This window comes from Moschus berezovskii, chromosome 8 (genome assembly GCF_049115385.1).
Source record: "Moschus berezovskii isolate FMDL1 chromosome 8, NW_MosBer_1.0, whole genome shotgun sequence".
In the NCBI taxonomy this organism is placed as follows: Eukaryota; Metazoa; Chordata; class Mammalia; order Artiodactyla; family Moschidae; genus Moschus; species Moschus berezovskii.
The window spans coordinates 60576422-60601626 of NC_142467.1; the positions used below are offsets into that span (position 1 = coordinate 60576422).

General features: G+C 49.8%; 1 protein-coding gene and 1 long non-coding RNA gene across 2 annotated transcripts in view; both read right to left on the reverse strand.

The window, feature by feature from the left end:
- Window positions 1-340: 340 nt before the first annotated feature.
- Window positions 341-8770, reverse strand: LOC148777072 (uncharacterized). The gene is made up of 2 exons (XR_016038030.1): window positions 7370-8770; window positions 341-820 (listed from the first exon to the last, which is right to left on the reverse strand). It is a non-coding gene; the product is annotated as an uncharacterized LOC148777072 (long non-coding RNA).
- A 6414-nt stretch (window positions 8771-15184) lies between these two features.
- The window catches only part of CYSTM1 (cysteine rich transmembrane module containing 1), a 54557-nt gene continuing 44536 nt past the window's right edge, over window positions 15185-25205 (reverse strand). The window contains exon 4 of the mRNA XM_088839300.1: window positions 15185-15366. Within this exon, the coding sequence (XP_088695426.1) occupies window positions 15257-15366 (110 nt within the window). The 3' untranslated portion in view covers window positions 15185-15256. The remainder of the gene's footprint in view (window positions 15367-25205) is intronic.

Consider the following 25205-nt stretch of genomic DNA (forward strand, 5'->3'; position numbering starts at 1 on the left):
CTCCTTCTTGTGTGGCAATGGAGGGGGTAGGTTCTGGGAGGGCATGGCAAGAAAAGAAAGACTCAGGTCTGTCTGGCCCTGGGGGCAGCCCTGGATTACCAGGACACGCTGCTCTAGGCTCAGGGAAAAAGCCAGTGTGGCTCCTTGGTGAGGCTGTCTCTCAGTGGGCCTGGGGAGAGAGTGCTTGCTTGGCGAGGGCCCCATTACCTGACTGAAGAACACCTGGCCTTGGACGCTGCTCCTAGGAGCTGCCAGGATGAACCAGTAAATCAGCTTCCTCGTATACTGGTCAGTGGCTGAGAAATCCAGGGCTTAGATTCTACTGGAATAACTGAGACAGTTGAGGCTTAGATAAATTTATTGAAACATACAGGATGTGAGCAGAGAAATCATTCATTGGTAAATTACATCAAACCTGAATATAATTTTAAAATTATAAATATATATTTTATTATAACTAATAAACCTTTGGCCAAAAAAATAAAAAGTCATGTAGCACATTTGTGAAAGGCCAATAAGAATGGATTTGAACATTAAAAAGATCAAGTCACTGAATTAAACAGCAGCAACCCCTGCTAATCTAGAATCCCACTGTGTTGAAGGTAGAAATGTCTGTGCAGAGCTAGTCGTTGATTTCAGCAATCAGAAGAGGCGGGGCAGGCACACCTGTGCACGGTGGCGGCAGAGCTGGCAGGACAGGAGAGTTGGGATGGTCAGGTGAGCATGTCCCAGAGACAGCAGCAACAGAGGGCCGTCCAGCAGGCTGTGAGGCAGGTAGATGTGCCCAGGTCATCCCTTCTTTGGTCTTCTACCACGTACACTGCAGGGGGAAGGGGACAGAGGATAAGAATGAACTCTAACACTAACTTAACAGTAAACCCCAGGCCCTATAAGAGCCAGCACCACCCAGACCAAGGGAGAGCTCCATGAACAGCCAGAGCCACTGAGCAGACTTTCCTGTAGCCTGTCCACTGAGGCAGTCTCGGTGATGAATGCAGGAAGGGTAGCTTAGGACTGTCACCCTTCCTGCTAAGGACAGTCATCCCTGCAGGAGGGCAAGCCCAGGGGAATCTCCACAGTGGCCTCACACCAGCCCAGCCTGAGTTAAGTAATGAATGTCTGTTGTGCTGTGGCCAGAGCTGGCTAACCCTACTGGGTTTATAAACCAGGGAGCACCCTGTTCCAAATCTTACAGGGGAACTGGGGGCGGGGTGGGAGGGCTTCCTCAGATATACCTAAGCCATCTCCCAAGAGCAAGAGGATAACTATAATCTTTTAAAACCTAAAGCCCCTTTAGATTAATCAAGAATCTTGTTTTTTTCATACCTGACCAATGCAGAATGTGCTGCAGCCTCTAAACTTTTGCACAAAGCAATGGAAGGTAGGATGAAAACCTGGGCAAGTGGGAGGGTATGGCCGGAGCTTGGTACTCTTGTGTTTCCTCTGAATGGAGTAGGAACTTGGAGCCCTGTCAGGGCTAAGTGCTCTATTAAGAGAGAGGAGTGCTAAACAATCCCCAGATCAAGAAGGACCCCCAGCCGTCCTTTACTCATCAGCTGACTTGTGGCTGACATCAGCCTCTCACTTCCTGTTAGAATATCTGATGGTTGACTGTGGCCTCAGAGGATCTGCAGACACTTTTAAGAAAATCTCAAAACAGCTACCATCATCAAACTCAGTTATAAAGCAGTAAGGATCTTAAATTTTTTTGCAAGTTCATGAATACATGAATCTTCTAAGTTAAACCAATCCTTGGGCAATCGTCTTTCAGTTCTATTTTTGCGTATCTGTTTTTATACCTCCTCGCTTGGCAGCTCCTCTCTCTGGAACCTGGTATAGTAGCTTGAACACACTGGGTAGTGTGAGCTTGTCCAAGTTCTGTTGTATCAGCTGCCCTCCACAGAGAGAGCCCTTTCCCTTCTCTCATGGCACAGGTCTAATCTCATTTGGCCCCACTCAGCGACACAGGAAAAGCTGATCAGTGTCTGGGAGTCAAGACCCACCCCCAGGGGGTCAAAAAGTAGACAGCCTGATAAGGCACATGACCTGATTTAGTCTTAACCGTAACTATGTGGTGGATGTTCCCATTTCATAGGTAAGGAACTCGAGGCTCAGAGAGGTCAGGTCTCTTGTTCAAGTGCATAAACAGCCAGAGCAGGAATGTGAGCCCAGGCCCCAACTAAGACGGCAAAGGGACCAGGAGGAGCACAGGAGTGAATGGGCTCCAGGGCAGTCCTCCTCACTAGCCAGCACCCATCCAACTCTGGGGTCACCCGAGCAGGAAAGCCCCAGGCAGGGTGTCACCTGCCATTTCTGCCCAGATGACCGACCCAGGTTCCTAGCCTCCCCTGATCCTGCATGGGTAGCACTGGACAGGGAAACCCAAAGCACAGTTGGCTGTGGATCCCTTGCCTGCTCTCCTGTTGCATTCTCCTCCTCAGTGGACTGGCTCTGCTGCCCCAGGACAGAAAGGCTCCTCCCCTGCAAAAGCAGCCTGCTGGACCCAGGCCGGAGACCGAGCCCACTGGGCTCCTGTGTGCTGGGCCCTGCAGTCTCTCTCAAGCTGCCTTTACAGAGGTGCTCACTACGTGCCCCAACCCGAGCTGAGGGCCATCACAGCCACACGGGACACCTGTCTGCTCCCGGCTTCCCCACTCCCAGCCCTTCCTCCTGTCAGAACCACTGACCCACAGGTAGCTTCGTCAGGAAAACAAAGATGTCTCCGTCTTGCTTCCTCTGTCACCTTCCTCCTCTAGTCCACGTCTGTCCTAGCCAGGGCTTATTTCACATGATGTCCTCCACAGCCTGGTGCAGTGGAGACTCTGAGCTGACTACCCCCAGACAGTGGTTACAGAGGTTAGAAATAGTCAGTCTGGCTAAAAAAAAAAAAACAGAACTTCAAGCCTAAGGGCTGCGTCAGCCTTGATGGGGGTAGTTAGTGCTGTACCTACCTTAGAAACCCGGTCAGCTATTTCCTGGAGCACCATCTTCCAAAGCCCTTATTATGACTTTTTCCTTCGTGTTAGCTGAGGACAGACCCTATCCCCCCAGACTGTACAGAAGATGGGGGGGAGTCTGTGTAGTAAAGTAGGTCTGGAGGTGGGAGTGAAGTGATTTCCTTGCTTTGCTTCCCATCACCAAAGCCGGGATGACAGGCACAGGAGAAAGCTCTGAGGAAGGCTCACAGCACCCACTGTAGGGCACAGAAACTGCGCATTTGATAACCGAGTCTTCCTAGGTGCCCTGCCTGCCTGTGCAGTCTTGAGGAACTGCAGCTTCATTAGGGGCCTGCTGCGCTGAGCTGCAGGGCCGGTCTGCCCAGGGCCCCACCCCACCTTGAGGCTTCTGAAGCTCCTTGCGCCCTGTACTCTGCCACCTGTCCCCATCCCTGCCCCTGCAGTGTGAACCCCCTCCCCGAGAGCTCCCTGCTGCCCTAGCTCAGCAGTCAGGATGCAGCTGTGCCAGGCTGGGACAGCCTCCCTGGGTACCTTAAGTCAGGGCACTGTACACACACCACAGCTTCGCTGGCCGCACCAGTTACCCAGCACGAGCTGGGGCGCAGGGGATTCTGACGCAGGTGTCTCCACACCCAGGCCACATGAGCCTTACTGGCAACTGGCCTGTACTGGCAAGCTGAGCATGGGGGGTGGGGGTGGCAGGACCATGGTTATGCAAGACGTTAAACATTAAGGGAGGCTGGATCAAGAGTATACAGCAACTGTACTATTTCTGACTCATCTGTAAATCTACAATTATTCCAGAATTTAAAAAAAAATTTTTTTTTCTTTTAAAGGAAGAAACAGCAGAGAGGGATCAAAAGTGCAGTGGGAGCAGTCAGTGCTCAATGAGGGGCAAAGTATCTGGTGTCTGCAGGGGCTGCTCACACTGAGCTCCTGCTTAGGGGTCCAGTGCCCCCTCGTGGCCAGCCTGGGTGCCAGCTCCTTCTGACGCAGGCAGGCCTTTACAGATGGGCTCACACACATACCAGCCAAAAGGCTCACTGTCCCATTTGCTGTATGTCTCAGGAGTCAAGGCCACTTTATTCAGCCTGTGCCCTGGTCCCAGGGAAGGGACTGAACAGACTCTCAATTTCCAGAAAACTGTGGTTGAGTTGGAGAGCAGGTCCGGGGGTTCCTTCACCAGCTTGTCTGCCTTGCCCTGACATGGCCCTTTGGTACCAACCTTCAGTGTCCCTGGGGTGGGGCCTGAAGAGGGGCAGGTACTCAGAGTTGTCACGTGAATGCAGGTGCAAAAGACAGCGTGAGTAGTGGTGGTATAGGGGTTGCGGGATGTAGAGGGAAGGGTGTGTGAGCATGTGTGTGACTTGGAGGCCCAGCCTAGGTCAGAAAGGCCCAGGGGAGCTGAGCAGATTCTGGCAGAGGATCCTCATCCACTGTCTTGCCTCAGCTGGAAGCAGAGAAGACAGATGCAAGATGCTTGGAGGCATGCAGCCCCCTGGGCCCAGCTGTCTGTTCACCAAGCCCTGGGGTCTTCTCCAGGGCCACCAGCCACACCAACCAGCAGTCCCAAATTCTAGGCCTACCATAGTGTACACCCAGGGGGCAGGTATTCACATGGGCTACTCAGAACCCTGGTTCTGGGCACGCAGTGGGCAAGCGGGGCTCCAGGCCACATGGACCCGGGCAAGAACGTGAGTGGAGACTCTTAGCCAAAGGCTTCAGTTCTCAGTCAGCCCCATCCTGGAATCTGAAACCCTGACTCGCTCAGCTCAGACATTTTAAATGATTAAACAAGGACTTTGAAGTGGTAATTCTTGTGCCTGCATCTGTCTGCAGACCCAGCCCAGGAAGCTAATAAGGAGAAGCAAATACAACAGACTGGGGCCTCCCAGACAGTTCTGACGTCTCGGGCCTTCTTGCTCCAGCACCTTGGCCTCTTGCGCAGGCTCAGACTAGTGGTGGCACCCCATGCTGCTCCTTTACTGCTGAGACCACCACAGCCCAGCGCCACTGGAGGAGTGCCCCCGGCGGAGATGACAGCTCTGCCAGAGGCAGGAGGCCTGTGGTCAGTGCTCAGCTGTCTTCACCCCATCTTCTAAACCAGCATCCAAAACAACATAAGGCCAGCCTTCCATGAGGTATCAGTGGATGCCGAACAGCCCTCCTACTGCTCAGACTAGGAGGTAGGAAGAGGGAAAAATCTTAACGCATCTGAGGAAGAAGTACAATCTCAAGATGGCCCCAGGACAGCTCCTGCACTTTCCAAGCAGCCACAGAGAACACACTGCTGGCTGAGGATGCACTTGAGCTTTCCTTGGGTGTGCAAGTGCAGTGGGACCATTTTTCACTCAGCACAAGGGGGCTGCACCCGGGACAGAAGCTGTCCTGAAGGCGGTACCACTCTGCCACCTGCTCTGAAGGCCATGAGCACCAGGTAACTATGCTGGGGGAGGGCTGCCGTAGGGGGTGAAGGGGGGCCAGGAGTAGTAGAGGGAGGCAGTCAAGGGAGTGTCGTTTTCACTGGAGTCTGGAGGTTGAGAGAGGAGAGGTGAGGCGTAGCTCCTCTTCCCTCTTCCTCCGCAGGCAGGAGGGGTGTGGGGCTGGTGCCCTGGCACAGCCTTGGTCCTCCCGCGCTCTGTGACAGCACCTGCCCCCCCGGGCCTCACTGCCTGCCCTGCTCCTTCTGCCACTTCAGCCATGTCCCCCACGTCTCTGTCCCTCTGCTTGCTTCAGTGTCCCAAGACACCTACTCTAAGGCACGGCAGTCTGGGAGCTGGCCCGCCAGTTCATCCGTCCTCTCACACACCTACTGCCTGCCACCCCACTGAGCAGTCAGCCCAGCATCACTGTCAGACAGAGTGCTGAGTGTTGTGCGTTGCTTTGGAAAGGGTGAGTCTGCTGACTGTGGGTCCCCGTCCCGAGATCTCCAGAAGTGCAGCCACCACCATCCTCTGAGGAGGAGCTGCTGCACAAAACCCAGCAGCCACCATGGCCAAGCCTTCTGGGGGTCTAGGCGACCCCAACCTGCCTCAGCCAGAGCACCCAGAGGAGGGTGGGCCCCAGCCGCCTCCTCCCTGGGCTCAGGCACAGGCCAGCTTGTACTTTCACCCTGTCCAACACAGTCAGTCCTATGAACAGCAGACCTGATGGTAAAATTTTTTCATAAACTACAAAAAGGTTAAGTACATGTGGACATCTCACACCAGTCTGGTAAGTAAGACTGGACTGCCACTACCTCCTGTGACCCTGTCCTTGGGCTAGACCTGCTGGGGCCACTGGGACAGAGGTGGTTGTGGATACGGGGACAGTTGAGAACATCCCGGATGCCAGAATTGCAAATGAAACTGCCTTGGAGATCACGTGGCAGTCATTTTTTGGTAAGAAAAGGATCCTGAGCTCAGAAGGGAGGTGGCAGCTAAGGTTGCACGGTGAGCTGGCGGTAGGTCCTGGCCTGTCAGCCGGCGCTCCTGGCCCAGTGCTGTCCGCACATCAAGGTTAGGCTCACCTCAGACAGCAGGCTGCCTGCAAGTGACCTGAAACACAGATTGTGGAGGGGCGAAAGGCCTCTCCTCCACTGCCCTGTTCTCCCTTGAAATCCAAGGTCTGTGTGCGAGCAAGATCTAGCCCTCACCCTCCTCCACAGTGTGTCCCCAAAGAGTCAGAGCCGAATGGCCCTGGCCCAGCAGCAGTCAGTTGGGAGACGACTGAGTTCCAGGGTCCCTTCTGGCAGCCATTCGGCCCAGAACAAGGCACTTCTTGGGGGCGTGTGGGGGGAGGTGTACTTGGGCTGTCCCCCTGAAGAAATCTACTTCAGACTTTCCTTGGGCCCCCACCACTTGAGTTACTTTATTCTCTGAGGGCAACAGCTACGTACATGGGCTCTCTACAGGGCACTGCACACGTGACAGTCGCAGCTCCCCCATGCCCCAGCCTCTGACTGGCAAGGTGGGGAGGGGCACAGGGCCTCAGAGCCTACGTTTTGTGACAGAAACATAGTGTTTGGCCTGGGGCCTGGCACAGAGTGAAGGAAGGAGGACTCAGAATCAATGGGAAGCACAGCATGACGACATCCTACAGAAAGATCACCAAAGTCTGTTTTCTTATTCTCAGCCTGTGTGCAGGGAGGGGCTCCTCCCACCAGCCCATATCCAGGTTGGGATTCGTACTTGTAGCACTAAATCACAGGATGACAAAAGCAGAGGAACCGGCTGTCCACGTGAAGCACAGTTGCTCAGCGAGAAAAGGGAAGGAAGAGACAACCCAGGGAGAAGCAAGGGGCTGTGTGTGTGTGTGTCGCAGGGGCTAGGAACAGCTTTAGCTGTTGAGGCCCCTCAAGAGAAGAGAGATTGAAATGTTTAGAAACATCCCATTTCTTGAGATAAAGGGAGTAAGGAGACCCTCATACATACACAGGTGAGCATCTGCCTGGACGTGATGAGTGTGGCTGTCACTGAGACAATGCACACACTCGGCCGCAGGAGAACATGATACAAAAGAGAAGAGTCAACAAAGGATGCACACGTTAGAAAATCATAAAATATCCAAGTGAAAGGATCATCCTCCTCCCACCTCCCAGACGGAGATGCTGCAGAAGGCAGGGAGGTTGCTAAGGAGCCTGAACAGGGCATGTGAGCGAGAATGCATGGGTGCTGTCCCTCTTCCTCCGATAGGACTCGACGCAGGGCTGGAAGCTGCCAGTTTGGGAGCACGCAGTGGAGATCCAGCAGTGCTCACTAGTCAGTAGGGCCAGGCTGTTTGTTCTACAAGTGGGGAAACAGGAACTCACTCTGCTTACGCAACACCCCAAAAATAAGGGCTTCCTTTCTTCCCTGTACCGACAGGGAAGAGGTTAAGACTACGGCCCACAGAACCGAGCTAAGAGGCCCTGGCTCTGTTCTGCTGTAGCTGGGTGACTGCGTTTAAGTCACTTGACATCTTGGAGGCCCTGCATCATCCTCTGTGGGAAGGAAAGACAGCAGGGGAAGCTGCTGCCTAAAGAGGACATGTGAAAATGTAATGTGGACAAAGGTGAATATCATTAAGATGGGTCAAAAAAAGAAATCTCAGTTTACAACCAGGTTTCACCATGGGGTGAGATGTCATTCATGCTCAGTCATGTCCGACTCTTTACGACTCCGGGGACTGTAGCTCCCCAGGGTCCTCTGTCCATGGGATTTCCCAGACAAGAACACTGGAGTGGGTTGCCATTTCCTTCTCCAGGAGATCTTCATGACCCAGGGATTGAACCCATGTCTCGTGCATTGGCAGGTGGATTCCTTACCACTGAGCTTTCAGACAGTATCTTTCACAGTTTGAAAAGGTAACTTTTTATGTTCATAGAGCTGAAGACCTGAGGTGCCAGGCATTCCAGTGCAGCCTCTGCAACCACGTATGCTGGCCCAGCAGCGTGCACCAAGCTTCGTCTTGACAACTTGGCCACAGTGAGCACCCCAGGCCCACATCTACAGAAATGCCCCAGGCTGACGCTAGGGATGAACAGCTTAGGGGACGGGTGCTCTGCCCAAGGTTATAAAATGAAAAACCTAGATAAATCTTTTTAGTTGTTATTTTTTTCTAAAAATCTGAGAAGATAATCAAGAGCTACTGCTTCTGCTGATGAGAAAAGAAAATAGATGATCAAAAGGGAAACTCAAATGATTGGCTAGGGTGATGGCAGAAGACTTCGGTAAGTAACTTTATATACCCTGAGACCAAGAGACAGAACAGCCGGTGTTCTAGAATCCTGAATTCAGCCAAGAGACTAGGGAGGGGACTGAAGAACAGTGATGGGAGGAATACGCAGGTTGAGAACGTACACAGCCACCTCTCAGCACTGGCTATTCTGCTCCAAGTCTGTGTGTGCCACTGCCTTGGATTAGAGGAACCATGGTGTGACCTAGGGAAAGTCAAAGGGAAGAGTATGAGAAGACCTGACGTCATGGCTGATGTTACTACAGCAGACAGGAGGAAGCAATTCATTATATTGTGATGTATCATGAATATATTTCTAATGTGGGTTTTTAAGAAATATGAGCGAGGCTGCTATGCCAGGCAGAAGAAATTAAGGAGAATCTAGAAAAAATTCAGATCATGCCCAGTACAGGACAGTTCTATGACCCTGTGGCAGGGGTTTAGACTCCAAGGCAGAGAGATTCCTCTAATGACTGGCAGGTCTTGCTCACAACCTACTCAGGAAGGAGGCAGAGATCAAGGTTGTGAATGATGGTGGCTGACTGCCTCAGAGCATGACTTGGCCCACAAGCCCCTCAACATACTGGTCATCTTTTCATTATGTTCCTACCCAATTCGATGTAGACACACCTCTACCACAAAGCTTCAAAAGACACCAATACAATCAATCATAAGCTAGGATTATCACAACATAGCAAATGAGGGAGCAGGCTGCCTGGCTTCATTAGAGGTTATGGCATATAAGAGGGAACAAGTGAAGTGAAAGCCGCTCAGCTGTGTCCGACTCCTTGCAACCCCATGGACTACAGAGTCCATGGAATTCTCCAGGCCAGAATACTGGAGTGGGTAGCCTTTCCCTTCTCCAGGGGATCTTCCCAACCCAGGGATTGAACCCAGGTCTCCCGCATTGCAGGCGGATTCTTTACCAGCTGAGCCACAAGAGAAGCCCAAGAGGGAACAAGTTGTGCCATTAAATACCCGCCAAGCCTCATAATCTATAGATTTAATGCTATTCTAATCATAATCCCAACCATTTTTTATTGATAAACTGATTCTAAAATATATGGAAAGTCAAGAGAACTAGAATAACAAAAAATACGGAAAAAGAATAAAGTTGGAGGACTTAATGCTACCTTATTTTAAGGTTAATATAAAGCTACAGTAGTCAAGACAGCTACAGTTCAGGAGAAGGAACTGACACAGATGAACGCCTCAGAGAGGACAGTGACAGCTCCACACAAACACGGACAGCTGGCGCTCGACAAACACGCGAAAGCAGTTCTATGCAGAAAGGACAGTCTTTTCAAACGTTGAAACAACTGGCACACAAACCCCAAAAACTTCAACCATTTTAAGCCTCACATTTTATGTAAAAATTAACCCCAAATGGCTCATAGATCTAAATGTAAAACTATAAAATTTTTAGAAGAAGACATAGATTCCTCATGACACGGAGTTAGGCAAAGAGTTCTCAAATCTAACAACAAAAGCATGATAGTTTGGGTTTGATCAAAATTTAAACTTTTGCTCTATGGAAGACACTGTTGAGATGAAAAGACAAGCTATAGACTGGGAGAAAATATATGGAAATAACATCCAGTACAAACCTTGTATCTAGAATGTAGAAACACTCAAAACTCCACAGTAAGAAGCCAACAGACATGTCACCAAATAGGATTTGAGAAGAACAAATACATATACGACATCATTAGCCATTTAAAAAATGCAGATTAAAACCACACCTATCAGAGTGGCTAAAATTAAAATCACTGACAATAAGTGCTGACAAGGACACAGGGCAACTGGAACCCTCAGTCATTGCTGACGGGGATGCATAATGGTATAGCCACTCAGAAAAACAGCAGCAGCTCCTTAAAGTTACTATACACTTAATCATTTAAGCCAGAAATCATGCTTCTTAGAAAAATGAGAACTTATGTTCACACAAAAACCTGTACATAATTTATAATCACCTAAAAGTGGCAACAACCCAAATGTCCTTCAATAGGTAAATGAATATAAACTGTTACGTCCAGACAATGGAATACTACACCCAGATCTTCAGAAAATCCACCAGCAGTTACACACTGATTAATTCTGATTACAAGGCAGTACCTCGGAAGGACATTCTAGGGCAGAGAACCCATTCAGCCCAAATCTCCCTTGGCCAAATGTGCTGGAAAATCCAGAACAACTAAAGTTCTCAGATGTATTCCTCAGGTCCCTGGGATTCTAGACAAGAGGCAGGGGATGGCCCCTGCTTGCCTCAACTGCAGTTCCACAGTATCTATTCCACACTGCAGTTACATGGGGAGTTTCTTATAAAACAGTTTATACTAGAAAAATCTGAACCCTATCAGACTGAAATGGTGGTTAGGAAGGATCTATACTTGCTGCTGTTCAGGAGGACCTCCCCAGCACGGACAGTCACATGCTTGACAGTCTATGTGCTGGACCCTCCAACAGAATCCATTTGGAGAGCAGGGCCTCCTCTGTCCAGAAGCTCAAAACCTGCGGGACATTAACTGACTCCCTTACTTGGTGTCTGACCCCTCTGGAAATTCTTTTTTTGTATGGTTCTCTTCAGTTTAACAGTCTTTGAGCTTTCATGGCCCAGCTGGTTCTTTGCACTATGAGCTCATCTCTTACACACACACACACGCGCGCGCGCGCATGCACGCACGCTTGCCTTCCTTTGGACCTCTATTTTTGGTCGTAGCAATCTTGTCTCCTCCTCTGTTGGTGTCCTTCACAGAATAGAAGCTGGAGGGAAGTCCACCCACCCTCAGTGACAACAGTGTGGCCAAATCAGTGCACATTTTTTGAGTTCGTACCTGACTTCCCAGCAATATTTGATGCTATGGATCATTGCCCTAACACAAAGCCTCTCTGCTCTCAGGGCATCCTATTCTCTTGGTTTTCCATCTTTGATTCTTTTGCAGGTTCATCATCTACAGGTACAAGTCAGTTTTCCTTAAAGCTCAGCCCTACATTGCCACCTTCTCTTTTCCCTCCATATTTCTATCTGATGTGATCTCATTCATTCCCACAGTTCTAATTACTACCAATATGCCAGTGCTTCTCACATTTCATCTCCAGCCCAACATCTCCTCCAAGCTCCAGGTGTATTTACAACTGCTTATCTGACATCTCTACTTGAATGTCTGATAAGCACCTTAACACCTCAATCTAACCCAACACATTCAGAGCCCAACATGATTTTCCTCCTCCTGACCAAATACAGTTCCTTTCCTTTGTTTCCAATCTCCACAAATACCCTCACCAGGCAGTTAGTTCCAGTCAGAATCTCAGGAGTCATCCCCATTTCCTGTTTCTTCAATCCCCATAGCCAGTCCCTCACCAAGTCTTCTTAATTTTACTTCCAATTGTCTCAAGTACATTAATGTCTCTCTGTCATCACCATGTGAGTTTGTGCCTCAAACCATTCTCTACATGGAAGCCAAAGGGAATTCTTAAAAATTCAAAGTTGATCATGTCATTCCTTTGCTTAAAATCCTTCGATGGCTTCCCACTGCTCACAGGACAGAACCCCAAAATCCCTAAGTAGGGCTGTGGGCTCCATGTCGTGCTCCTGCCTGTTTTTTTTTTTTGTTTTGTTTGTTTTTTAAATCTGTTCCCATCATCCCACTCTTCTCTGTCACACCAATTTCCTCTTCTAGTTTCTCAAATGATGCATGTTCTCTCCTGCTACTGGGCCTTTGCACCTGCTTTTCCTACTGTTTTGCTTATTAACAGCTTTTCATCTTTCAGCACCTTCCCAGACTGTCCCGTGTTTGTGTTTTCATGGCAATACATATCTTCATAGTAAAGTAGAATGCCAATAATGCCTGTGGGATTACTTAATGTCTGCCTCCCTCCCTAGATTGTAAGCCCCAGGGGGGCAGGAATTGGGTCCAATCTATGTGGCCCATCACCTGACAGGCTGCAGACATTCGGCATCTACTGAGTGTCAGTCCTCGTAGACGGAGGGTGGTTCCCTGGGAGTATACTTGGGGCAGATCGAAGAACTGCACCTCCCAGTTTAAAGTGACCCCAAGGCGATGCTGTGACAAACTGGATTGAAAATCCAATCTGTGACCCCAGTAGAGTGAAGAAATTATTTTCACCAAAAAAAGGATTTTTTTTTTTTTTTCATAAAAAAGGGTCCATATACAATAGCATTAAAACTGCAATGCACCTGAGAAGACATCCAATTTTAAAACCAACAAAGGATACATAGAAAGCTGTGTGAAGAAAATTACACAATTTTATCTAAGGACATAAAAGATGACCAAACAAAAAAAGATTAAGAAGGGCTTCCCTGGTGGTATGGGGGATAAGAATCTGCAATCCCTGGTCCGGGAGGATTCTGCATGCTGCAGGGCAGCTAGGCTGGAGCACCACAACTGCTGAAGCCTGACTGCCCTAAGCCTGTGCTCCGCAACAGGAGAGGCCACTGCAACGAGAAGCCTGCGCACGGCAACTAGAGAGCAGCCCCACCCGCCTCAACCAGAGAAAGCCTGCGTGCCGCAACGAAGACCCAGCACAGCCATAAATAAATAATTCTTTAAAAATTAAGAGAAATCATGTTCCATGTATACAAGCATACATAGACAGCACTCTAAAATGTCAACTCTCCCCCCAATTACTCTAAATCAAAGTCAAATATGGTAGTTTTCCATGACAGTGTGTCATTTTAGGATGACACACTCATCCTAAAATCCTGATTAAAGGAGTAAAAGGCCAAGAACATCCAGTCCGGTTCAGTTCAGTTCAGTTGCTCAGTTGTGTCCGACTCTTTGCGACCCCATGAATCACAGCATGCCAGGCCTCCCTGTCCGTCACCAACTCCCGGAGTTCACTCAAATTCATGTCCATTGAGTCGGTGATGCCATCCAGCCATCTCATTCTCTGTCGTCCCCTTCTCCTCCTGCCCCCAATCCTTCCCAGCACCATAGTCTTTTGTTGAGTCAACTCTTCGCATGAGGTGGCCATAGTATTGGAGTTTCAGCTTTAGCATCAGTCCTTCCAATGAACACCCAGGACTGATCTCCTTTAGAATGGACTGGTTGGATCTCCTTGCAGTCCAAGGGACTCTCAAGAGTCTTCTCCAGCACCACAGTTCAAAAGCATCAATTTTTCGGCGATCAGTTTTCTTCACAGTCCAACTCTCACATCCATACATGACCACTGGAAAAACCATAGCCTTGACTAGACGGACCTTTGTTGGCAAAGTAATGTCTCTGTTTTTTAATATGCTATCTAGGTTGGTCATAACTTTCCTTCCAAGGAGTAAGCGTCTTTTAATTTCATGGCTGCAATCAGCATCTGCAGTGATTTTGGAGCCCCAAAAAATAAAGTCTGACACTGTTTCCATTGTTTCCCCATTTATTTGCCATGAAGTGATGGGACCAGATGCCATGATCTTAGTTTTCTGAATGTTGAGCTTCAAGCCAACTTTTTCACTCTCCTCTTTCACTTTCATCAAGAGGCTCTTTAGTTCTTCTTCACTTTCTGCCGTAAGGGTGGTGTCATCTGCATATCTGAGGTTATTGATATTTCTCCCAGCAACCTTGATTCCAGCTTGTGCTTCTTCCAGCCCAGCGTTCCTCATGATGTACTCTGCATAGAAGTTAAATAAGCAGGGTGACAATATACAACCTTGACATACTCCTTTTCCTATTTGGAACCAGTCTGTTGTTCCATGTCCAGTTCTAATTGTTGCTTCCTGACCTGCATACAGGTTTCTCAAGAGGCAGGTCAGGTGGTCTGGTATTCCCATCTCTTTCAGAATGTTCCACAGTTTATTGTGATCCACAGAGTCAAAGGCTCTGGCACAGTCAATAAACAAGAAAGTTCTAAAGAAGAAAAAGGGGTACGTGCGTACGCATGTACGGGGGGGCAGGAAAGATGCTTATCACACTAGACTCCCCATTCTAGCCCATTTGTATGTGGGAATTTGGTATATGACAAATCTCATTTTAAATCAATAGGGAAAGGGTGACCAAATCAATAAATGGTGTTGGAACTACCAAAATAGAAAAAGAAAACCAGAACTCTATCCTATATCATGATCAAAAACCAATTTAGGTGGAGTAAAGACTATGTTAAAAAGTTTTAGAAAAAAATATAGACTGATCTTTGCATCAAAGATTAAAACACACAAAGCATGAGGGAAAGATCGATAAACATGACATTTAGAAACTTTCATACTAGAAAATACACTATAAAAAGGTTAAGAACACAGGCAGAGGATATTTCCAAGCCTATAAAAGTGACAAGTATTAGTCTGTGGAATTTTTAAAGTTTCCCTACTAATCAGTAAGAGAAGACAAACCAGTAGAAAAAATGGGCTAAGACGCTAACAAGCAATTCACAAGATTTGTAAAGACAAGTCAAAAATATATTTATGTTCAAGGTCATTAGTAAGCAGGGAAGGTAAAATAGCGAGATACCATTTCACACCTATCACAGATGCTAAAATGTTGAAGTCTGTAGATGAGGTAATTTTTAATGAAAGAAAAACTGTCAACTGTGCAGCACTAGTTGTTTATTCCAGTAACAGAAGGTAGCGGGCCTGCAGGGAGCACTCGGGGCTTCGCTGCTCAGTCCAGGCTTTCCAGGAGGCAGCAGCAGCAGAGAGCAGCCCAGCACGCGGCCAGGGCCGCCTGACACCCGATGTCTTCCGTCTTCCTTTCCCGCTCCACCACGTATGCTGGGGGGCAGGGGAAGGGCGGGGAGAGAGAGACCCAGTCAGAGGCGACTGTGAGCCGCAGAGGCCTACGCTGTTCAAGCACTTAGCGCATCTGAGGAGACAGATTCCAGTCTCACTCCCTCTTCAGACTGTCAGCTCCGGGAAGGGGAAGCCACGCCTATCTGGTTCCCTGCCCGATCCCCGCCGCACCCCAGTGTCACTACCTGCACATGTCAGGTAGTTTCCTGGATGTGTGAGTGAAGGTGACATCTGCTTAGCAGCTGTCAGATCACTGTTTCCTGCCACCTCCCCTTCCCCAAGCCGCCCATGAAACACCACCCAGTACCTGCCTGGACAAAGTGATACAGTTTGTGGTGAGGCCCGCCCTGCAGGCAGATGTGGCAGGTGCTGGCTGAAAGCTTTACACATTGTCTCATTTAATCCTCACAACAGCTCTGTTACTATCATTTGTAACTCTCAAACACAGTCTGCAGGAGTGTAAATTAATAGAAGCCCTTTGAAAGAGAATGGAGGCGGGGAGGGTGCTGCATAGAATTTTGACCCAGAAAATCTGTATCTAGGGTTTTTCTATAGAAACAATTGTCTCATTGTTAAAAAATGTGTGTACACTGTGATTGCTGCTGTATCAAAATAACCCCAAGCTAGCAACAACCTTGATGTCTGTCACCTGGAGACTGTCTACTTAAGCTAATACATTCCATAGAATAGAATACTAAATGGTCATTAAGAAGGAGGAGATGGTTCTTCCATCCTGCCAATAAATCAAGCAAAGGATAAAAGCAAGGTATACAACAGTGCGCTCGTTATGTTTGTACAATGAAAAGGATACACATACACACACAGACATACAGATTTCTGAAAGAATATAAGAAACAAAGGTCAGAATGTGGAGGGGTAGGGACTTTACTCTGCTTTTGCATTTTATGTTTTTCTCAAATCCAGGCTCGTCCAGTTCCAAAGTCACACTCAAAGCTGCTGCTCCTCCATGTCACTGCTGGGGTCCTGTGGGCAGGAGGGAGGCTGTCCAGGTTCAACACAGCTTAGACCCCCTCCCGCCTCTGCCACTGTGCTAGCTCTGGGGCTTTCTCTGGGGGCAGCTGGCATCGACTGATCTGGGTTCCCTGGTGGCGCTGGCCTCCGTCCCGGATGTCTTCCCCAGTGTCACGATTACCTACACACCACCCTCGGCCCAGCTCCCCTAACCTGTGGTCCCAGTGCTGTTGCTCCCTTCACAGCCTGGCCTGGTGGCCTTCACTCCTATGACCTGGAGTGTGACCCATCAGATTTGCCTTCGATGCAATTCTGACTTCCCTCAGGCCTTGCTGATTCAGCCCCAGGCACACGCTAGGGTTTCTGCTGGGCCAACCTGGCAAGCAGCAGCTGGATCAGATCACCACTCCCCCCACAAGAAGCCTGGAGACCAGAGGGTCCTCACGCTGGTGCATTCCTAAGGCTGAGCCCCATGAGCCAGAAACAAGCGCCACCATGCCAGGTCCCCAACAGCCCCACTTCCAGGGTTCCTTTTGCACTCTTCCCTCTCCAGTGACAGGAGCTGGTGGCATTTCCCAAACCAACCCCAGCCCCTTCTCTTCAGTCAGGAGCCACCTGAGCCTGGTCTGGCACAAAGGGCACCGAGGAGCAGGCGCAGTCGGTCTCACCTTGCAAACCCCAGGAGAGCCACTGGTCTGCCAGGGGCCACCTTCGGGCCCCCACCCTCCTGCTGGCTCCCCCTCTCATTCCCTGCTTGGAGTGCCAACATCAAGATCTTCTTTCTGCTCCACCGCCTCAGCAGAGCCCCCACCAGACCCAGCCCCCCCCCAGCACAGACCCAGCCCCCCAGCACAGACCTGGCCCCTCCAGTACAGACCTGCTCCTTCCAGCACAGAGCCCTGTCCCCCCAAAGCGGCCCCAGAGGTTCCAATGTCTCTTCCTAGGAACCCAAGGTTCAACAGGAGTAGGGGTGGGGTAAGTAGGCAGTGGGTTCTCATCAGATTCTGGAGATAGGGAAGTTTCTTCCCCGCTTCTCTGAACTTCCCCATCAGATACAGCTGCCCCAGTCCAGGTCTCAATTCCCAGACACTCTGCTCCAATTTGAGCCTGAGTGAGAAACCACAATTAGATTTTCAGAACAGAGATTTTTAATAAGACATATCAAATTGGATTTAAATATAGGCTTATCTACTCATTGGCCATGTAACCTTGAGCAGGTGACAACCTCTCAGCCTCAGCTTCCTGTGCTGTGAAATGAGAGTGACATCAGTAACCTATACCCCATAGGGTTTCGGGGAAAGTGAAGAGATTAGACACGCAAAATGCTTACAGCACAGTGCCCAGCACAGTGTCGGTGTTCAATAAATGCTCATTGGTGTTATTGCCGTATTAAAATGACTGACTCTCAGGGAGACCCCTCCCAGGACTGACTAAAGAGGTGGGTGGGCTACACACAGGTAGAGAGAAGGGGTTGGGGGCTCACCCAGACTCAGAAATAAACCAGAGGCCAGGAGGCACTTACAGGCTGTTCTGGGAGCCAGTGGCCTGCAAGGTCACCTAGTCCTTCACTGTGCAGAGGGTAGTAGGTACGGCCTGCGGGAGGGTGTGCCCAAAGCCCCGAGGCGGGGAGTGGCTGAACAGAGTCAGGCCCCCACCTCCCACGGCCCCACAGCAGGACAGAAGACTGCTGGAGAACTGCCAGCAATTCTAGGCCCTGCTCTCACCCCAACTTAGGTGCAAGCATGCGCGCGCACACACACATTCTCTCTCTTACTCATTCCCGGTCACTTTCCCTTCGACCTCAACCAACCACATGGCACCAGAGCCCAAGTTCAGGGTTGGGGAGGTGCGACTCTGGAAAGTTCAGAGAGAGTCCAGGACAGGGAGTCTGGGACAGAAGAGGGACCTGGTTAGCAGGGGAATAAACAGGGCAACAGCACAAAGGCTGTAACCCAAGGGCCAGAGACAGACCTGCAGCCTGACTGCCAGACCCATGCCTAGCAACAACCCACTGCACCTGAAGACCCGGGCACCTGGGCTCTGTGGCACTGACCCAGTGGGAGAGCCCACAGTAGGTGTCACAGGACCTACCAGACCACCTGCCAGTCGTCCACCTTCCCATCCAGCCTGTGACACCTGAGCAGAGATGCCAGCCCCCCTCCCAGGTCCGGCTGTGCACCCCGTGAACCAGCTTCCTCTCCTCCTCTCTCTGTCAGAGAACTGCTCGCCTGCCCCAGGGCAGAGAAGTGCCCCTGTCCTCCACGTCAGTGCCAGGAATAGCGACCTGATCCACTTGCAGGCTCCTCCCAGGGTCAGGCCAGAGATCACGCTCAAGGTTGGGTTACTATGTGAAAGGCTCTCTGCTTCCACTCAACACACAGATCTTTCAGACCCTCTGAGAAGCATCTTATCTGCTGTTTGTTTGAAGGCAAACTCCTCCCTTGTTCCTCCAGCATCTAAAACCAGCACCAAATAAGGCAACCCTCAGGAGAAGGCGATGGCAAGCCACTCCAGTACTCTTGCCTGGAAAATCCCATGGATGGAGAAGCCTGGTAGCCTGCAGTCCATGGGGTCGCTAAGGGTCGGACACGACTGAGCGACTTCACTTTCACTTTTCACTTTTACACATTGGAGAAGGAAATGACAATCCACTCCAGTGTTCTTGCCTGGAGAATCCCAGGGACGGGGGAGCCTGGTGGGCTTCCGTCTATGGGGTCACACAGAGTCGGACACGACTGAAGTGACTTAGCAGCAGCAGCAGCAGCAGCAGGAGACTAGAATGGTGCCTAGCACTCAGTGCATACTAAGGCCACCTGCTGGAGCAGGAGAAGCAACCCTCCACCTCCTCCTCCTCCACAAGGCTGACAGGACAGCACCCTGACCTGGGGCGCCGTGCATCTCCGAGAAGCCTTTCCGACCTGGTCCAGCCCAACCCAGATCTTTCTGACTCTGATCTGCTGCTATCACCTATCAGTACGATCATTTAGAAACCTTGGTCTGAGAAATACCAAGCAGAGACAGAGATAGGCCTGCGGGCAGTCTTCAGATGAAAAAGCAAGGCTACGTGTACAGTAGTCAGTCAGTGTTCAGAACACAGCCTGGGGCTAAGAGCGAGGGCCTTTCCCTTTGCGGGCCAGCAGTGCTTTCTATTTACCTGAAGCACTGGAACAGGTAAGGAAACAGGACTGCCTCAGAAACGGCTGGTTTATCCTCAGGGTGTCTAGGTGCCATAACTATTAACGGACTATAAAGGTCCTCAAGTGCAGGGAGCAGGTCTTTTCCCAGTGCTCCCATGTCCACTTCCTAACTGGTCTGTCAAATACAGACGGGCACTAGCCAAAGAAGTCTCCTCAAGAAGTAGAGGGACCCACGACAGGACAGGTGAACCCACTGAAAGCCTGTCATCCCTGGATGTGTCCACCTCACCAACACCGTGGGCCCTCAGGCTGGTCTAAGCTGGTGCCGGGAAGACCACTTCCAGTGGCAACTCCAAATGCCAAGCTGTTTCAGAAAAGTATTTTATTTTCCTGGGGGAAAAATATAACATATAATTCGAGTAATGCTAAATGTTGTGTAAGAAAACCGGATGAAATAAAAAGAGATGATGAGAACCAGTAGACCTGGGGGATAACAGCATGCCTGCCCAAAGCTGCTGGGAGTTGAAGACAAGTGACTTCAATATTCTCAGCTGGCAGGGGCTCAGGGTTTTGGGGTCCCAAGACGGAGTCAGGGGTGGGGACAAGGCCAGAAGACCAGCCCAACTTGGGTGAGGAGGGGCAAAGTCAGCAAGAGCCTGCACCCCTGGAACAAGCCAGCTGTAAGGAAGTGCTCTGCCTAGGGTCAATGCCCACCACTGAGTGACAAGGGGGCCGCCACAATCACAAGGGAGTCGCCAGCTAAGTGTAGTCAATAAAATCTAATACATAAAACTGGAATTTTAACATGTTGTGAAATCCTATCAAATATCAAAAGGAAGCCTGATGTTACAAGTGACCAGTGGCGGTTGCGTTATAGTCTAAAATTAGGCCATGAGTAAAGCTTCCTTTGGCCTGTGAGCCCAGCCCTCAGTGGAGAAGGGCGAGTCATCAGAAACTGACCTTCAAAGACATCCTGCTCCTGTGCTTTTCAACTCCTGCTCAAAGAACTGAAAGCGGGCGTGTGGACAGGTATTTGCACACCCACGTCCACAGCAGCACGTCTGCATTACCAAAAGGTGGAAGCCACCCAAGTATCCATGGTGGACGGAAGGATAAGCGAAACGTGGTTCACACATACAATGGAATATTCTTTAGTCGCAGAAAGGAATTCAGACATATGACACAACATGGATTAAAGACATTTTGCTAAGTGAAATAAGCCAGACACAGAAGGACAAATACTGTATGACTCTTGTTACATGAGGTACCTAGAGGAGTCAAATTCTTAAGAGACAGGAAGTAGGATGGTGGCTGCCAGAGGCTAGAGAGGGGATTTACTGTTTAGCAATTAAGGAGTTCTAGTTCAGGATGATGAACCAAGTTTTGGAGACAGATGATGGTGACGGCTGCACAACAATGTCCAAACTGTACACTTAAGAGTGGTTAAAAAGATAAACCCTATACTCTGTCATCCCCCGCTTATCTGGGAGGGTTCCAAGCATGTCAGCACCTGGGGAAAGGGACGCGGATCAGAGCTTCACTTCCCAGCGGGCAGAGCTCTCTGGGCTGGCGCTCAGGGCCATGCTGCTCAGCTGCTGCCCGTTCCCCTGGGCTGGTGGGGGATCCCGCCACCCCGCAACGGAAGTCTGCCTGCCAGCCAGGTGCCTGCCTGCCCTCTGGCCCGAAGACCCCTCCAGAACGCTCCAGCCAGACCGCACAGACACAGGATGTGCCAGAGGAGACAGAGCCACTCTGCTCAGGGTCCCTCCCAGCCCACACGCTCACTGCTCGGTTCCCTGACATGGCCAACTCTGCAGGGGAGTCCAGGAGTAAAGGCCACCGGCCCTGACGCAGGCGGCTCACAGCCAGCCTGTGCAGAAGAGCCCCGAGCGAGCTGAGGAAGTGCACGCTGGAACGCCACGCCGGGGGCGGGGGCACCAGTGATCAACAGAGAACCAGGACAAGGCCTTTCAGTGAGCTGAGGAGAGAGGAATGCCAACCCACGGCTGCCCTGTCCTTGTTTTCCTTCCTTCGCAAGAATATTTAAAGAAAAGCTGGCTTTGAGCGGCTCACAAATAGGCGGCGTTGTAGACTGGCCCAGGTGTGTTCCAGCCCTGACCGCTCCTGACTGGGAAGGGTCATCATGGCCTGAACTCCCAGGGAGGGAGTGGTGGTGACGGGGACTGACCGCAGGATCTGTTATTTCATACCCTGCTGAGCAGCAGGAAAGACACTTAGAACCAGGCAATCAGGGGAACAAGCAATGAGAGAAAAGATAAGAGGAGAACAGAAACAGACTCAGAACCCACAAACTCCCAACGTCACTGCCCCCTGAATATAAGAAAACAATTGCCATGATTTTGAATGCTAAACAGAAAGTAGGAAAATTATTTTTGTTGGCTTCAGGCGCTAGGTTACAGGAAAAAATGGCGAGGTTCATCAGAGGGGAGCTGGCTTTTTGGACTCTTTTGTTGACTATGAGGGCTACTCCATTTCTTCTAAGGGATTCTTGCCCATAGTAGTAGATATTAATGGTCATCTGAGTTAAATTCACCCATTCCAGTCCATTTTAGTTCACTGATTCCTAAAATGTCGATGTTCAGTCTTGCCATCTCCTGTTTGACCACTTCTAATTTACTTTGATTCATGGACCTAACATTCCAGGTTCCTATGCAATATTGTACTCTACAGGATCGGACTTTACTTCCATCACCAGTCACATCCACAACCGGGTGTTGTTTTTGCTTTGGCTCCGTCTCTTCATTCTTTCTGGAGTTGTTTCTCTACTCTTCTCCAGTAGCATATTGGGCACCTACTGACCTGGGGAGTTCATTTTTCAGTGTCCTATCTTTTTGCCTTTTCATACTGTTCATGGGGTTCTGAAGGTAAGAATACTGAAATGGTTTGCTATTCCTTTCTCCAGTGGACCACGTTTTGTCAGAACTCTCCACCATGACCTGTCCATCCATAAAGTCATGCTCAAAATTCTCCAAGCCAGGCTTCAGCAATAAGTGAACCATGAGCTTCCAGATGTTCGAGCTGGTTTAGAAAAGGCAGAGGAACCAGAGATCAAATTGCCAACATCCGCTGGATCATGGAGAAAGCAAGAGAGTTCCAGAAAAACATCTATTTCTGCTTTATTGACTATGCCAAAGTCTTTGACTGTGTGGATCACAATAAACTGTGGAAAATTCTGAAAGAGATGGGAATACCAGACCACCTGACCTGCCTCTTGAGAAACCTGTATGCAGGTCAGGAACTAACAGTTAGAACTGGACATGGAACAACACACTGGTTCCAAATAGGAAAAGGAGTACATCAAGGTTGTATATCGTCAACCTGCTTATTTAACTTACATGCTGAGTACATCATGAGGAACACTGGGCTGGAAGAAGGACAAGCTGGAATCAAGATTGCCGGGAGAAGTATCAGTAACCTCAGATATGCAGATGATACCACCCTTACGGCAGAAAGTGAAGAGGAACTAAAGAGCCTCTTGATAGTCAAAGAGGAGAGTGAAAAAGTTGGCTTAAAACTCAACATTCAGAAAACTAAGATCATGGCATCTGGTCCCATCACTTCATGGCAAATAGATGGGGAAACAATGGAAACAGTGGATGACTTTATTTTGGGGGGCTCCACAATCACTGCAGATGGTGACTACAGCCATGAAATTAAAAGATGCTTGCTCCTTGGAAGAAAAGCTATGATCAACCTAGACAGTATATTAAAAAGCAGAGACATTTCTTTGCCAACAAAGGTCTGTCTAGTCAAAGCTATGGTTTTTCCAGTAGTTAAGTATCGATGTGAGAATTGGAATATAAAGAAAGCTGAGCACCAAAGACTTGATGCTTTTGAACTGTGGTGTTGGAGAAGACTCTTGAAAGACCCTTGGACTGCAAGAAGATCAAACCAGTCAATCCTAAAGGAATTCAGTCCTTGGTGTTCACTGGAAGGGCTGATGCTGAAGCTGAAACTCCAATACTTTGGCCACCTGATATGGAGAGCTGACCCTGATGCTGGGAAAGATTGAAGGCAGGAGGAGAAGGGGATGACAGAGGATGAGATGGTTCGATGGCATCACCGACTCGATGGACATGAGTTTCAGCGAGCTCTAGGAGTTGGTGATGGACAGGGAAGCCTGGTGTGCTGCAGTCCACGGGGTAGCAAAGAGTCAGACATGACTGAGTGACTGAACTGAACTGGCTCTTTGGAACAGGCCCAGATGGATAGAAATCAGCATGGAGGTCACTGCTGGGCCCTTCTCATTAGTGTCCAGGCACAGACGGGCACAGGCCCCTCTGCTATCAGCAATGTTAGTCTGACTCACGTTGAGTACCAGCCTCAGGAGTCTCATTCAAATACGTCTTGCTGCATTTTCTAACAAGGCAAACACCACCCTATTGTTTTTTATCAAACACCAAGTGTGTCTTTATCTTACGTATACAGACCACAACTGGCTTCTGCAGGTACCAGGTTCCTACGTTACTGATTAACAGCCCCAGCAGATATATTTATGCAAAATGCCCCAGGTTGATTTCTTCCTCCTTGGTCAAGCTTAATTTGGCGACAGTAAAAATGGCTGTGTTTGGGGTGAATGCACCCCAGTGCAGAGCCCTGGGTACTGACCTCTAGGGCGGGTGGGACAGGATGACCACTCTCAGTGAGCATGGTGCGACGGTGATTTCAGCAAGGCAAACCTCACTTGTAACGACTGTCTCAACAACCCTCTACTCCCTGAAGGACACCACCAGCCATTTCCCAGCAACAAAAGTCATCTTTGTAGATTTGGAAAGAACTGTGTGGGGTGCCTTGGATCTGCCGAGTAATCTCCAACAGTTCCTTCTGCTCTGTAACTGCCACAACCCACCCAACCAGGAAGAGTCCCAAAAACCACCACCCAACCTGCTAAGATGTGCCATTTGGCAAATGTGAGGCCAGAGATGTCCCTAGTGGAGAAAGGGGGACAGAGGGGGAACCTGGCCTGTAGAAAAGCTTCTTTCCATGGTCAACTCTACTATTAATATTAATAGTTCCAGCCAGCTTGTCATTGAAGCTAGATCCAAAAAGTCTCCAACATCATGACCAACCACCTTTCCAGTGAAACAGGAAGAGACAGACTAATCCTTGCCACAAAAGGCTGAGGTGGGAAGCTAGGTGAGGTTAGCCCTGGTGATGGAGTGGATACCAAGGGAGCCCCAGTGTGTCAAGAGTGACAGGGGCAGCTGATTGCTCCCCATCTGCTGAGCGAGGTTCAGTTGCCCAAAGTGGTGGGTTTATTCACAACCCTGCCGGTCTGGAGAACGCAAGGCCTCTCAGCAAACTCAGAAAGCCCAGCCTCTTTGGCTGAGGGCCCCTTCCTGCTGCCCAGCTGTCGTCCTGAGTCAGAAGCACCCCTGAGGTCACCACACAAACAGACCCTGGCCTCCTAACAGCTCACCAAGGACCCCTGTGGGGATGAGGAAAGGCGGTTGTAGAGTCCGGTACCCCAGGGTCCACTCTAAGTGCCACTTTGAAGGGCGACCACCTCTCCCAGCTTCGGTTTTCTCACTTGCGAGATGGGAATAATAACAGCACCTTGTCCCTCACTGGGTTCTGTATACTGCCTAGTATACAGCAGGCTCGAAGTTTTTGTCAGCTGCCATCACTACTCTCGAGACAGAGACCTGAAGGACAGAAGGTGTTGAGACAGCTGGAAGTGACGCTGGCATT